Source organism: Anas acuta, chromosome 5, assembly GCF_963932015.1.
Source record: "Anas acuta chromosome 5, bAnaAcu1.1, whole genome shotgun sequence".
NCBI lineage: Eukaryota > Metazoa > Chordata > Aves > Anseriformes > Anatidae > Anas > Anas acuta.
In genome coordinates, this window is record NC_088983.1 from 55,441,631 (window position 1) to 55,455,835 (window position 14,205).

Sequence of the window (14,205 nt, forward strand, 5' to 3'; positions counted from 1 at the left end):
TTTTTATTGTTGGTGTAGTGGTGTTTTTATGTGTTGTGTTTTTTTTCCTAATGTTTTTACCTTTTATTATCCAGGATTTTGTTTAGTTGGGCATTTTTATTTATTTATGTATTTATTTATTTGCTTTGCTGTCTGTACTCTGTGTAGTGATTGTGCACCACTGGGCTAGGTTACAAAAGGTCTGTGTGCCACGTAACTCTCAGAAGTGCAAATATTGTAAGCCCTCAATGCAGTTGTGCATGTGTAGGACAATGTAGAGCTGTCTGAGGACAGTGGCCTGGAGGTGGAACTTTGACAAGGCAAATTTTTAATTTCTTGTGCTGTGGCTAAATGATGTTTTGCAATTCATAAGATGCATTTAATCAAAGCATGTTTCAATGCATGAATTATGACTTGACTAGGTGCAGAGAAGTTACTTTTGTAATTGGTGAAAAGCCTTATTTGAGTTTAGGCAGAAAATAAGTGTGGACCTTGAGGTCCACACTCTACAACAGAGATAGGCACCTAACTGGACAGTTGGATACCTCTGTCTTAACCTAAAATTTCTTTGTAGGTCAAGCACTAGTGTTGCTGGAATAAAGACAGCAAGCATAAGCACTACTGAGATCTTCTCCTAGGATGAGCCTAGGGACTTTTCTTGTATCTTCTTTTACAACTCAGCATAAATTGAGGTATCTCAAAACACCTACAGATATAGCAGTTGTGATGTCCCTCCTTATAGCATTTTATTTACAATATATGTCAGCAATACTGAAAAACAAAAAAACAAAAAAACAAACAAACAAAAAAAAACTAACAGTACTTCACTTCTTCATTTTCTTAAATAACTTTTTTTTTTTAAATATATTTTAGGAGATAAAGGAGATTTTTTTTTCCCTCACTACTTCATTTATATAGTTCCTTCTCATGTAAACAAAAACCAGTTTGATGGTACCTTTACTAATGTATTTAAAAAAAAAATAATCCATGTGTCCTACCATGTTTACACTAACTACGTGAAGAACAGGATCACTCAGTGGCATCAGACTCAGAAAAGATGTAGTAATGTTTACAGACAGTATGAAAATTTTTAGTTTTAAATACTATTTTATTTTATTAAAGATTTAAATAAACTATTTTTGTATTTTATGTAAAGTTTTATTTCAAGTTTTTTTTTTTTTTTTAATATTCATAGTTACTGAGTTCAAATAAAAAACATTCTACAGTTTTGTTTCTTTCCCTTTTATTTTAAAGCAAATTACTAATATGTCTGTGACTTTTAATTAAATAAGCAGAGCTTTTTCCAGCAGGAAGAGTGAAAACCCAGTGAATGGTTCACCTTGAAGATTTTTTGTTCCTTTATATGTAATTTCAGATGCTGCACAACAAACACGTGATGGTCCGTGTTGGAGGAGGATGGGAGACTTTTGCAGGTTACTTACTGAAGCATGACCCGTGCCGGATGCTGCAGATCTCTCGAGTGGATGGGAAAACTTCTCCAATCCAGAGCAAGTCTCCGACCCTCAGGGACATGAATCCAGACAATTATCTGGTTGTTTCTGCCCATTACAAAACCAAGAAGGAGATTAAGTGAAATAAGCTTCTCATGTGATTGGGACTCTATATATGTAGGTCCAAATTATTTTCTCAAGTGTAGCAAATTTAGTTTGTGCTTTAAAAGGACTTCAGAAACTTTCAGACTGGAAATGGCAACCCATTTTGAAGATCTTTGAATTGTAGAAATATTTATTTCTAGTACTGTATCTTTTATAGCAAATTACCCTTGCTAGGCTAATTACTACAATCAGATAAGAAATAGACATATATTTTTAGCCAAATTATTACTCTTTAATACGTGAATGTATACTTAGAGTTACATAAAGGAGTGGATCCTGTTAAAGGAAGAAAATACATAATACGATATATTTGTATGAAAATCTTATGACATTGAATCCTTGACTGTTAGACTAGTTGAAATATATATATGCAGGTGGAAAATTAGTATTTGTGGAAATGATTTGGTAATGCCTCTTGAAATGAAATCAGAATTGACTATTTTTATGGGTTGCAAGATTTTCTTAAGCAATAGAATATAGAGACTTGTTGCATGCCAAACAACTTCCCAAAGTGATTACTTAAAAAAAAAAAAAAGAAAAAACCAAAACAAAACATAAAATAGCCCAAGAAGAAAGACCCACAACCCTTCTACTCTTTAAAACAAAAGGCAATACCAAGTGCTAGATCCGCACTTAGATCCTTCCTCTTTCTGACAGAGTTGCCCAATATAGAAGCAGAAGGAAGCTGAGAGGTTGCCCCTTCCCCTGTCAGACAACAGAGATGGCCAGCTGTACTAGCAGGGTGATGTTTTGCAAGCTGTGAAGGGAAGTAGTAAAAGATGCATGGCCCTTCTACCCAAGGACGGGCTTCAGAACAGACTAGTTCCACCTCCATCACAAAACATAATCCTCTGCTTGAGCGTGAGCTTTTCCTTCCCCTTATTTTTCATTCTGTTGGTCATGCCAAATATAAAATATTCATTACCCTGTCAGTAGAGTGATTCACATTCTTGTAAATCATTCACACACCTCTAAAATAACTAAAGACATACTGGGGCTTAGTTCATAATTTTGGCTACTTTTCTTTGTTTATATTTGGTAATTTATGTGCCTTATAACTTCCTAGAAAAATCATTTTATAGGATTATTTCACTGACTGTATAAATTCGAGCAGAACTCAGTTGTTTCATTACAAATGAAATAAACTTTTTAAAAAATACTCATATGTTTTCAAAGTCTTGTTTGGTATTTGTAACCTGTATTCCTGTACTTTGGTGCTACTGAGTAGATGCCTACAATGTAGAACTGCTTGCTAACCTAATAATAAGGTAAACAGCAAATGGTGGTGCAAACATTTACTTACGACAGATAGCACAGAAAATACTTGGATTTTGTTTAATTTTCTGCCTTTGCAGGGAAAGAACAGAATCAAAAGTGTTTCTGAAGGTTGTTTTGTTTTTTATTTTTTAAAGTATCAATTGCTATTTTTCTGTACTTTTTAATTTTAATAAATACCCATATGATCTGCTCCTGTGGTCTTAAAAATTAAAGGCAAGATTTCTATTAGCTACGGCAAGACAGGCTCAAGACCTTGTTCCCTCACACTCAATGCCTTACTAAAACCACCACTTTTTAATCACACATCAATAGAACTATCCTACCTTACTACCTATAAATACTTGTTAAATACTAGCAATTACACAGTTGCTTGGTGCACAGTACTGGAAGATATATACATGTTAATAGATTAAGAACAGACATTTACAATTATATATATATGTTATACTTAGATTTATTTTAACATTAAACATCAACAAATAATCCCAGTAAATCCAAACCAAGATTTTAAATTTAATAAATAAATAAATAATAAACTAGGGTATGCATTTGTACTCAAGCATCCTAAACTCACATTGAAGTACTACTTGACTTAAAACTTCAGCGTATTTGATGGTATAATAGGAGCCCTATAAAGGATTTTTTTAAACTTTTTATTTATTTATTTATTTTAAAGTACTGCCTGCTGCCACCTAACTGGAGTAAAACATTTTCAGGTGGGGCTTCTGTCATTTGATACACCTGGGATGGGTATGGAGCAAGGAGAAGGAAGTTAAAGCAGGAGAATCAATAAAAAAGCAGGAGAATCAATAAAAAAAAATCTTGCAGTGATTTAACTTCTTTTGGAAAGAGGGGCTGGAGATATCGTATTTGGAAGGTAAGTGTAGTTTTTTAGTTAAGTGGTGTCTTGTTATTGTACTGAGCTCTGAAGCAACGTTGGATATTTATTTATTTATTTTTCTGAGGAGTTACGAGTCTGAAATTCACGTTACAAAGCTAAAGCTGAGCACCCACATCTTGCTGAAGGAGTTAGAGTGCTTCTTGTTGTTTGCTAGTGTGGAAACAGAACAGGCTGTTTGAAAAACATTGTCTGTGGAGGGGAAACAAAGTTGGTCATCGGTTATTCTGGATGATACTTAAAATTTCTATGGCATGGTGTGTGGCTAGTAAGGTATCTTGTATAGATTCCTAGGAGGCTGAACTGAATATCAGAGTACTAGTGGATGCTCTGGCCTGCAGTGTATCAGATGTGCAAATGTTGTTTTGTATCCTAAGCAAGGTCTGTTGAGACTCTGAAATAGTTTCTTGTTACAACAGTGAATAATGAAAAGATGAAATGTTGACACATCAATGGAGGCTGACAGTGAGGAAGGGGACTACATAGTGGCTTTAGCTCAACTTGTCATCATGTAACTCTGTGGAGTGTGAGTGTCAGGGAGGCTGAAAGTCTTACAAAGCTGAGCTACTCTGAGCTGCACCAGAGCCTCTTCTTGAAGTGTGAGTTGAGTCATGTAGAAGCCAACACAGAAACACTTCTTAGCTGTGAATAAATAAATAATGGTGGTAAAACTCAAGATGGTAATTGGCATAAGATGGCTTTTAAAAACTATTATCATATAACGTTAAATAAACATCATAATTCTGGAAACAATTCAGAAATAATTTGGAAATGTTAATTGTAACACCTGTTAATGCTTATTGTAGAACATACCTTATGTTACATTGCTGTTCATATTCTATTTGTCTTTTTTTTTTTTTTTTTTTTTCCCAAGCAGATGTATTTATATAATTGAGTGGGAACAGTACTTTACCTTATCTTTATTGTAGTGATAATTGAGCCTTCATTTGCATTACTGACTCCCCTCCCTGTACCCCCCTGCCCAACAGCAACTTAAGAGAGAGAAATTCTATGGTAACCAGCTCAAGGGCTCTTGGTGGGGATGAGTGAAAGAGTGAGGTGTGAATATATGTGTGGGAAGGTATAGCAAGCTTCTTATAACTGAAGACGCAACACTGAATACATTATATGTGTTCATTTTAGATCAGTGAGATGAGCTGTTTGCCACAGCACAGTGTTACAGCAGCATCTGCTAGAGATGCTTATGGAGGTTTGATTCTTCTGGGGCTTATATTGTGTACTGCCTTGTTGGCTGCTAACTGGGAAGGAAGCCAAGGGCCTTTTCTTTGCTTTGTCTCCTGCTTTCTTAGCCTGTGGGTATACTGGAGTTTGAAGTAAGGTGAAACAGACCTTTAGGATCACGCAAAATTTTATGGGGCTGGAGAGGTTTTTCCATCCCAGTCCAGCTGCTGGCACCACTCGTACCTGATGAGCTTTGTCTCCATGATTGAATCTGTCAGGGTGCCCAAACCACATGCTGAAGCCATCTGTTTGGCTAAGGGCTCCCAGTGGTGCTACCTACCTAACCTTGGGGAGCCGTAGCTTCTGCGTTCTCCCAAACCTCAGCAAGTCCTGCCCCAATCTCTGCCTGGAATCAGTGTATCTTGACAGTACACAGTAGCAGATGGTTTCATTCTGTAACTATTGCTGCAAGGACTATCCTGTCACTCAGTTTCAGCCCTTTGATGTCAGTTCAGGAGCATGGTTTTCTGGCTGCCAGATTTTTTTTTTTTTTCCCCAAGCATTTTGCAAGAAACTAAAAATGCTTTCAGAAGGTAGGCGGAAGAGGTGTGGTCATAGTGCTGTAAATCAAACACAGTATCAACCACCTAACTCATCTGCATGTTTTTGAACAGTTTCTGAGGGGAAGTGAACTGATAGGAATGGAGGAAATAAGGACCAAATTCCTATTGAGTTTAATAGCTACTTAGTGCAGCACAAAGTGGTAACAAAGAGGGGTGGTATCTGTTTCTCCAAGTAGGGAGCAGCTTGAATCTATGTAGCTGTTGGCTTTACCACCTAATAGCACTCTGCAGGCAACGATAAATTGTATGCTACTGAACCGCAGTATGTCTTGCTTTCATTCTGATCTGGTATTAACGTTATCAGAAAACTTAGGAAAACAAGAAGTGTTTTTATTCACCCAAATCACTTCCCAGTTTAGGTTCAGGCTATGATCGTTCAATCAAGCCAGGATGGTACAGAAAGCTTTTTTAAAAACAGCTTTATCACTTGGTGACTTGTAATACAGAATAACAGCACCCCAAATCCTCTGAAGTCTTTCTTCACTGTAGGAATATATTTCATGTTCAAAACCAGGTCACTTAAGAAGTGTGGACGTATCTCCTATTTAGTGAAGGGTTGGACAAAGAAGCAAGATCTGCTTCTGTGGTAATTCTGGGTTGCAAAACCTCCTTTAAACACAAGGCCCACTCAATCAGATGTGATCTGATTTTTGTTTATTCCCACCTTCCAGGAATGTTGCCAGGCCAAGAGCCACAAGTAAGCCAGTTGTGTTGGCTGGACCAGGAATCAATGACAAGTGATGTTTATGTTCAGCCAGCGTGGTAATCTTTAAAATAAATGTACAGCATTTTTGCTGGTCCAGATGATATTACCTGGAGCAGAATAGGCTTACCTTGCCCTATCTATAGCAAGTGTGGGTAGCGTGTCATGGCACGCTAGCATGAGAACTTCACACTGCAAATACATCTTGCTTTGTCAAAGAGGAAACTTCAGCAGGTGTCCAGGAATCACAACTTGCTTGATGAGGTTATTATGTTGGTTTCCATAAAAATCTTCATGATCACTACAAGTACTGACTCTCTGTTAGGTCAGTTTGCTGATCTTCCCTTACGGTTTTGGGGGAGCAATAAGATGGAGAGTGAGAAGTAAAATGTGTTAGAAATATCCCAAATGACAAGCCCCAGTGCTAAGTACCATCTATGTATCTCTGTAGGACACCAAATGGGACAGATGTTGGATTGAAATTCACATTGCAAACTTTTTTTTTATATACTTTATTACATCTCAATGCATTTTCATTAGAATTAATTGGTCATAGTAATGTTTTTTAAATACAGTGAAGAGAACAAGTGCAAACAATCAAAGGAAACTACATGTATTCATCGTCTGCCAAGGACACAACTTCTTAGCCCTAACACTATCATATTAAAATTGTAAGGTCTCCTTTCTTGAGTCAATTATGAAGGTTAAGCCAGGAAAACTCCCTGTGTCAGGACTGAGCTCCTAAGACAATGTGAGACACAATTTGGGAAGGTAAAACAAGTATTTAGTTCAGGGAAGGCAAAAAGCCAATATGGGTCAAAACGGGGTCAATGACATGCTGAGCCAAATACAATGCTTTTCAGGGAAAAGAGTGGCCAGCTTTTTAACATTGATCATGCTGCAACAAGCTTTCCTTGTCTGTGAAAAGAGGAGCTTGAGGTCACTAGTTATGCCATAGTTTAGGTAGCTCTAAATAATCCAAGGCAGCTTCACATTTGGGAAGGGAATTACAGACATTCCTGAATACAGAAGAAAAGCGACAGAGCTTCAGGCATTTGGCCAATGTTAGTGCAGTGTAACAAACCCACCCAGATAGCACAGAAGTTTCAGCAAATGAACCGGCCAAGAGATGACATAATGGGTCTTCTGTTTTGTGTTTTTCAAAATCATCTGAAGTGCAGCACTGCCCTCTTGTGTTTAAAAGGAAAAAGCAACAAAACAATGAATTAATGGTATTTTTAATGTAGTGTTTATGTTCCAGTATTCCTTATAAATACGTATATGTTGAAGAGAAATTCACATCTGAAAGTGAGGAGAACGGTTATTAGACTCACAATAAAACAGCTTTCTTGCTGTAAGTATACAGGGTTTATAAAGGTGTATTGTGCAGTGTCAAAAGGCTTCAGTCTGTGAGGGCCTATCATTGAAACTGCTTTAGTTGTTTGTTTTTTTTTAAAGGCACTAAATCCTTAAGCAGTTCACAAGTTATTAGGAAACTGAAAAGAAATGTGGTAACCTACATATCCAGATACATATTTATGAACTCCATTCTATATAAGGAGTTGGAGAAAAGTTTAATTGTAGAGCTCAAAGTGAGTGTTAAACATCACGTGGGCATGTGAACTCTGCCTAAGCTGGCCATAAACATAGACGTACCAACTGACCAGATAACATACACACAGACTGACTACAGGGTCAAGACGTCACTTCTATGTGAGAAAACCCATCTCACTCCCTTGAGAGGGAACCAATAAAACATGCACATAAAACAAAAATTGGCCAAAACCTAGTGTTCAGAGGCTTGAGCTCTTAACTTTCTTAGTACACAATTCCACATCTGCCCTCCTGCAATGGCAAAGTACTGCTGAGTCTTCATACGCAAACAGCAAAAGCCACATGATGAGTAAGTGCCACTCGGCTGCAGAAACTGGCAAGTTATTGGCAGTAAACATCAATCGTCTCTCCAGAAGTCATACTTCTTTATCCAACCTGCCACTAAAGAAAAAAACAACAAAATGCACCACAGGATTATATGAAGCTGGAGGGGGAAATATCCACACCACAGGGTTGTACAAAGACCAACTCCCTTGTCTAATGCAGTTTATATCCAGTGAGTGGTGGACACAAAGCTCACCAGTGGTAGCAGATATGTGAACTCCCACCCACAGAGTTCCACTGCTATGAATGCCCTCATATCCAGCAACAGGGGGAAGAGATAATTGCTTACAAAGCTTGTGTTTCAAGAAATGGATCCAGCTATTGCCCTGGAGAACTCCTGCATTAAATTTTCACCCGGTTTTCTGGGACAGTTTATTTAGAAAAGTGGTAGCAGTAGCAGCAACCAAGTTTATCAGTAAATAGGACAGCATTTTGCATTTTTTTAGTAAGAGAAAAAGATGGTTGAAACCTCAAGCATTTACTGTAATTAGTTGAATGATATTCTGTAAACTCTGAGCCAAGAAGAGCAAGTCTCAGGAGGTAATGAAATGGGACGCTGAGGTCAGGGAGGAGGTTCTCCAGTGCTGAGTATCATAAAACTGAGGAGAATCAGATCATTGGTGCAGAAACTGAGAGCAAGACGGGAAAACTAAGCTTTCTGCCATCCTTGCATCCCAGAAATTAAATCTGCTTGAGAATACATGACACATGCTTCTATTTCTATTCCGTTCCCCTTCCTCTTGTTTTTTTTTCTTGCATTAATCAATCTTGTAGACAACAACAAAACAAAATTGGATTTTCCTTAGTGAATATCAAGACAGTTGCATCATACTGTTTCATTTTTAAACTTACTCTCAGTCCTCCTTCTCCTCCAGAACCTGAAGCTGCAATTCTTTTTTCTATTTCTTCCTGTTTCTTTTTCTTCTGCTCTAAGGAGTAAGTGTTCTTAATACCTCGAGAGGAAGCCTGTAAGGAAATATTTGCATAAGGTCAGTTATTTTTATGGATAGAAACCAAACTGTGAGTCCTGGAAACAGTATCTTGTGAACTCTGGTTTGCATGTAAAGATGGAAACAGTAATTAACACTACCATGATGTCAAACCAGACTTTTCGGAGTACTTCTTTATATTAAGTGCTCTTGCAGCTATGTGAGGGAGTTCTAGTTTGATATTAATATATCCAGGTGAACATACTTTAATGCAATTAAGTGTACCCAGTTTGCATCCCTTAAGACACAAGGACAGAACTTCACTTTACCAAAAAAAAAAAAAAAAAAAAAGCTCTGGGCTTTTGGTTTTTATTTTTTTCCAGCGTCAGGGCCTCTTCTTCCCCTCATGAACAGACTTAAGTGGGAAGAGACAATTTTGGCAGGTACAACTTCTAAGAACTTCAGCTGTTTAATCATCCATTCATGTTTTTCAGCTCTTCTCATCAAATGGAGATGCTATCCAAGTCCTTGGTACAAGTTTATCAATTTTTTTTTAAAGCAAGAGTAACAGAGTAATACTTGTGTTTCCTTTAATAGCCTAATAGCTACCATAGAACTTCAAAGCTATCTGCAACCCAAGTTGCTTCATTTCTCCTTCCTCCCAGGAAACCATTTTAGCCTTTTAAGAGCTAGATGAGGACTTCCTTCTCTTATACACTTCTCAAAAGTATATTTCAAGCAGCTATCCTCAAAAAAACCAAAAACAAACAAACAAACAAAAAAAAAACACAAAAATGTTTGAGACTACAGGAGGATTGCTTTTAATATGTAGTCTGAGACAAAAATGAAAAGTAACAATTTCTACAGAAAGACTCTGATATGTCACTTTTGTTGGTTCAATTACTTATCAAACTTCCTCAAGACCAGGTCAATGTGGTCGTCACTAATAATAGTCAATTTTTAATTTGATATATAATTTCAGTAACATGGAAGCAACATGTGACTCTATAGATCAACTGTGGTCTTCAGGATACACTTTTTCCTTACTGTCAGTTTTGTATGGTTCATTTTTTAACAACTTCCTTGAGAAGTAAGGATAGGAAGATAGGCTAGCGAGTTCTAGCTACTCTGTTAGATCAATGATGTTCTACCTTGTGAAGCTTTAAGGCTATTGAAACTGCTAACACCTACCAGCCTTAAAAAGATGGAAGACAAAGTATGTACTTTTACCTTACTAGAACTTAAACTGAGAAATACTTTTGGTTGTTCCCACACTGATAAATCAAACTTCTGAGTGTCCATAATCTGCATTTTTAAGAGATGCAAAATGTATTGTAACTTGAAATTGCCATCACAGCAGTTGAATAACAACTCTAGTTCTCAGTATTTCTGTCTCTTGCTTTCAAGTCTTATCATGTGTGGAAAAAGTAACAGTGAACTTGCTCTTCAATTGCTTAATGGTTTCTTAATGGTTTTCAAACTCTGAAAGAACTTCTTCCATCCAAACAAGCTCAGTTACCTTGCAGTGGTCTTTGAGTACTTACCTAGCTGCACAATCTAGTATGTGTGTGTATATACTGAAGTATGGAGGTAAAATATCAGTACTCAGAAAACTTAGCGACAATACCCATAATCCATGCACAATATCTGGTGTTCCTGCAGAAGTCCTAGCTACTTTCCCTGTAAACCAGCTCCCCAAATATATTCTGAATAAATAGCATTTAATCAGGCGTTACCTCCATCTGCCTCTTCTCGGCAGCTTCTGCTAGCTGTCTTCTTTTTATTTCCTAAATAAAATGTGAAAGACAGTGAAATTCTATTCCGATACAGTCTGTACCTTCTTTTAAAAGTCTGCATTTTTAAGTGACTCAAATCTGTACTGCAAACTGTCACGAAATGCCAACCTTATGTCAATTAGCATCGTTTTTACCTCCACTGCAAATGTGGGAGAACAAAGTGTGTTTAGTGACTAATGGGCTAGAGGAGCAGCTGCTGACAGAGCTGCAGTCCAACCCTCCCCCCCCCCCCCCCCCCAGAAACCTCTACGGTGCTTTTGCTCCCCGAAAAACAAGGAGAAGACAGTGATAAATGTCCTTGGGGAAGGTAAAGAAGGGGTTGTTGTCCTCTGCCTGGCTATAAGCCGCAGGTGGGGAGTGGAGGAGGGCGGGCAGGGGCAACCAGCCCTGCAGCAGCTCCTGTCCCTGCAGCCTAACCCTGACCCCGTGCGGCTGCGGGGAGCCCCCAGCGGTGTTTCCAGGGCACCTTTCTCCCCTCCCCAGGGCAAAAGGACGGGCGGGGGGGTGACGGACACAGGCGGCGGGGCCAGGCCCAGGGCCTCGGGGCCTCACCGCGCTCGCAGGCGGCCGGGGGGAAGCGGCCGGGCCGCACTCACCGGGTCGGGCGTCTCCACCACGTCCTTGACGGCGCCCCCCAAGCAGGGCAGGCAGAGCCCCATGGCGGGGCCCACCGCCGGCACGGCTGGCGGCGGCCGGGGAGGAAGAGGAGGAGGAGGAGAAGGAGGAAAAGGAGGCGGCGGCCCCGCCTGCGGCCTCCGCCCGGCGCCGCGCTCGGGCAGGGCTCGCCCCGCCTCGGGGCCGTGCGGGGCGGCCGGGGGCGGGCATGGCCGGGGCCGGGGCCGGGCTCGGGCTCGGGCTGAGCGCTGCGAGCCCAGGCGGTGCCTGCGGCTTTGTGGGGTCACCGGCGGGGGAGCCGAAGGGGGCGGTGAAGTCACAGCCCGAGGAATCACCCCAGGAACTGTCCCCGTGTAGCTCGGGTCCAGGCGGTGCTGGCGGGCCCGTAGCCAGCCCTCCCCAAAGGAGCTCCAGTTCCCGTTTGTTCATGGCGTTAGTGTCAATGTCTATGCACTCGAGGACACAATAAATCCTTCAAAAAGTAAACTACGTTGCCTGCACTGTGTTAGGGCAAGAGGGGCAGTAGTCTAATTAATTTCCAGGTGGCTCTGGTAAACCTTAGGACTTGTGGTTTGCTGGAAGTGTGCTTAAATTAGAAGCAGCATTTCCATTCCCTGGTGTTATGCTGCCATCCTCTGGCCTCGAGCAGCGGCAGGCTGCTTCCACACATCGGGTACTTGTGTTTTTGGCAAGAAGGTATCAATGATACGGATACTGAATGTCAGCAGGGGGCTTCCTGGGGTCAGTAGAAAGCTCCTGCAGCCCTAATTCACAAACAGACAAACCTTCCCTCTGAGCAGACAAAATTGTATTTAGCTGTCAGCGATAAAGCAAAATTCAGATGGAAGCATTGAGCCACATTATCAGGAGTGACGCTGATAGGAGAAGTTGGTGATATCTAGCAAATGCACAGTGCTCTTTCTGTCTGATTATGTTGGTTTGGCCCAGCTGTATGTGCCAATACCTGGCAGCCCTTTGGTGCTATCACATGTGCTGTCGTGAAATGAGAACTTGAAAGTCTCTGGTTTCTGCAGACCGTAGCGCTTGTCCCCGTTCCTCCCAACTGGCTTAGTTGGCACAACAAGGTGAAGCAATTTCTGAGAGATTTCTGACATAATTTCTGAGAAATTAGCATAAACTGCTAAATGGGAAGGAACCAAGGCACCAGAATCTGCTAGATTTCTGGAAGTGTCAGAATAACTAAAGCTTAAGCCAGATTTAGTGCGGTCTAAAGATTGCTTTCGCTTCATGCTCCAATACAGTGGTGGTGGTGAGGTGTCTCAGAGGTCCTGCTGAAAGCTGATGGTGATGTGCCTGTTGCCAAACCCTTAAATGCTCTGGCACAATCTCAGCTTGCAGCGATGTTGTCAGTGAGCACAGCAAGCACCTCTGTGCACTGCATTTTGGGCTTCAGCCTTTTGTCCCCTTTGAGATGGTTTGCTGTGCTTTCCTGTCAGCACTGAAGTGCCATGCAAACCTCTTTTCTCCATGCTGGCCTTGTTTCTCTGTGTTTACTGATACCGAATTTTCCAAAAGTCTTTTCCTCTTTCCTGTCTCTTAGACTATTTCTGTTCCTTTTTCTTAAAATGTTGCTACTTTCTCTTTTGTCCTAGTTATTTATAGTAGCTATGGCATTGCTCTATTCAACAACATTTCCTGAACTTGGTTTTGTCTATATAGCCCTTCTCAGGGGTTAGGTGAAGAGTGTTAGAAGTACTCTTCACAAACAATGCCACATCTGTGCAGTTTCTTTCCTGTCTCAGTGCTATTGAACCAAGTACTTATTTTTGTGCCCATGTTCTTGTCCTACTATTTATACCACGAGTACACAATGTCATATGTTACTGTAATTTTAGTTCTTGTGTCTGTTCCCTGCAGCTCTAATTAGCCATCAGAGAGGATTATCATGCTGCTAAACGAAGTACTTTGAGCCAGTCACAGCATGGCCCTGGGCTTTCTGAAGTGAGCATCAGAAGTGTGTCTGTAGTCCTGGGAGGCTTATCAAGCTGGAGGGAGGGAGAAGGAGACTCACCTGCCTCCCTCCATCCTTCACGGGCAGAGGCTGTCTGCAGGAGGGCATGAAGCTGCAGCAGCGTGGCAGGGCTGTGGTGCTCCAGGAGCTGCAGCGTGTTCTGGGGTGTTATGATTTAAGTTGATGCTTTGTAATGGAAGCGGTTTTGTTATCATTTCTGAGCTTTCAAGGTGCTATGGTTTTATAGTTGGATGGATTAAGCAATTAAGTGTTGAGTGCTTCTCAAGCTTCAGGTGAGACCCCAGGGGTTCATGGTTGCTGCAGTCCCCTGTATACTCCATCAGTACCATGATAACCCCTGAATACAGCAAAAAGGTGTCTGTCTTGCCTACCAGGTTTAGAGGAAGATATAAGCACTATTGAACAAGACTTCTCTGCAGAGAGAGACAGCGCAGCTTCCTGGTAGTGTGAGCGGATATAACTGAGAAGTGAGTGGTCCAACCAAAAGCACACTTCTTTAAAAGTGTGTGCATAAGGCACAGAGTACTGGTTATTGAGAAGTAATTGGAAATATGGTACCAACTTGTTCTCTAACAAGACATTTAAGGAAGTTGCTGAAGTTAAAGAATAACCTTGCAGTAACTTTGCTTAGTCTGAGGTCCTTTAAGAACTGATT

The 14,205-nt window shown here is 40.5% G+C and overlaps 2 protein-coding genes and 1 long non-coding RNA gene across 10 annotated transcripts in view; 2 read left to right on the top strand and 1 right to left on the bottom strand.

The window, feature by feature from the left end:
* The window catches only part of GAS2 (growth arrest specific 2), a 90,902-nt gene extending 88,148 nt beyond the window's left edge, over nt 1-2,754 (top strand). For all 6 annotated transcript variants that reach the window (XM_068684979.1, XM_068684974.1, XM_068684976.1 and 3 more), the window contains exon 8: nt 1,355-2,754. In XM_068684979.1, coding sequence (XP_068541080.1) covers nt 1,355-1,573 — 219 coding nt within the window. In that variant the 3' untranslated portion in view covers nt 1,574-2,754. The remainder of the gene's footprint in view (nt 1-1,354) is intronic.
* On the bottom strand, nt 1,399-12,001 carry SVIP (small VCP interacting protein). Of its 3 annotated transcripts, none has more exons than XM_068684982.1 (4): nt 11,539-11,751; nt 10,883-10,933; nt 9,070-9,183; nt 1,399-1,538 (listed from the first exon to the last, which is right to left on the bottom strand). In XM_068684982.1, the coding sequence occupies exons 1-4, from the start codon at nt 11,599-11,601 to the stop codon at nt 1,503-1,505; spliced, it is 264 nt and encodes an 87-aa protein (XP_068541083.1). In that variant the 5' UTR covers nt 11,602-11,751; the 3' UTR covers nt 1,399-1,502. The 3 variants fall into 3 exon arrangements, with proteins under 3 accessions (XP_068541083.1, XP_068541082.1, XP_068541084.1); XM_068684983.1 differs by lacking the exon at nt 1,399-1,538 and adding an exon at nt 7,502-8,274 and having other exon boundaries at nt 11,539-11,742; XM_068684981.1 differs by lacking the exons at nt 1,399-1,538; nt 9,070-9,183 and adding an exon at nt 6,762-8,274 and having other exon boundaries at nt 11,539-12,001.
* LOC137857860 (uncharacterized) overlaps nt 3,632-14,205 on the top strand; it is a 73,426-nt gene continuing 62,852 nt past the window's right edge. Inside the window, exon 1 of the long non-coding RNA XR_011097299.1 lies at nt 3,632-3,750. This is a non-coding gene — a long non-coding RNA (uncharacterized lncRNA). The remainder of the gene's footprint in view (nt 3,751-14,205) is intronic.

Coding starts and splice junctions, on each gene's coding strand:
- SVIP (XM_068684981.1), bottom strand. CDS start 11,986: ATGAACAAACGGGAACTGGAGCTCCTTTGGGGAGGGCTGGCTACGGGC. Junction 10,934..11,538: donor TGGTGGAGACGCCCGACCCG/GTGAGTGCGGCC, acceptor CATTTTATTTAG/GAAATAAAAAGAAGACAGCT. Junction 8,275..10,882: donor CCGAGAAGAGGCAGATGGAG/GTAACGCCTGAT, acceptor TTTTTTCTTTAG/TGGCAGGTTGGATAAAGAAG.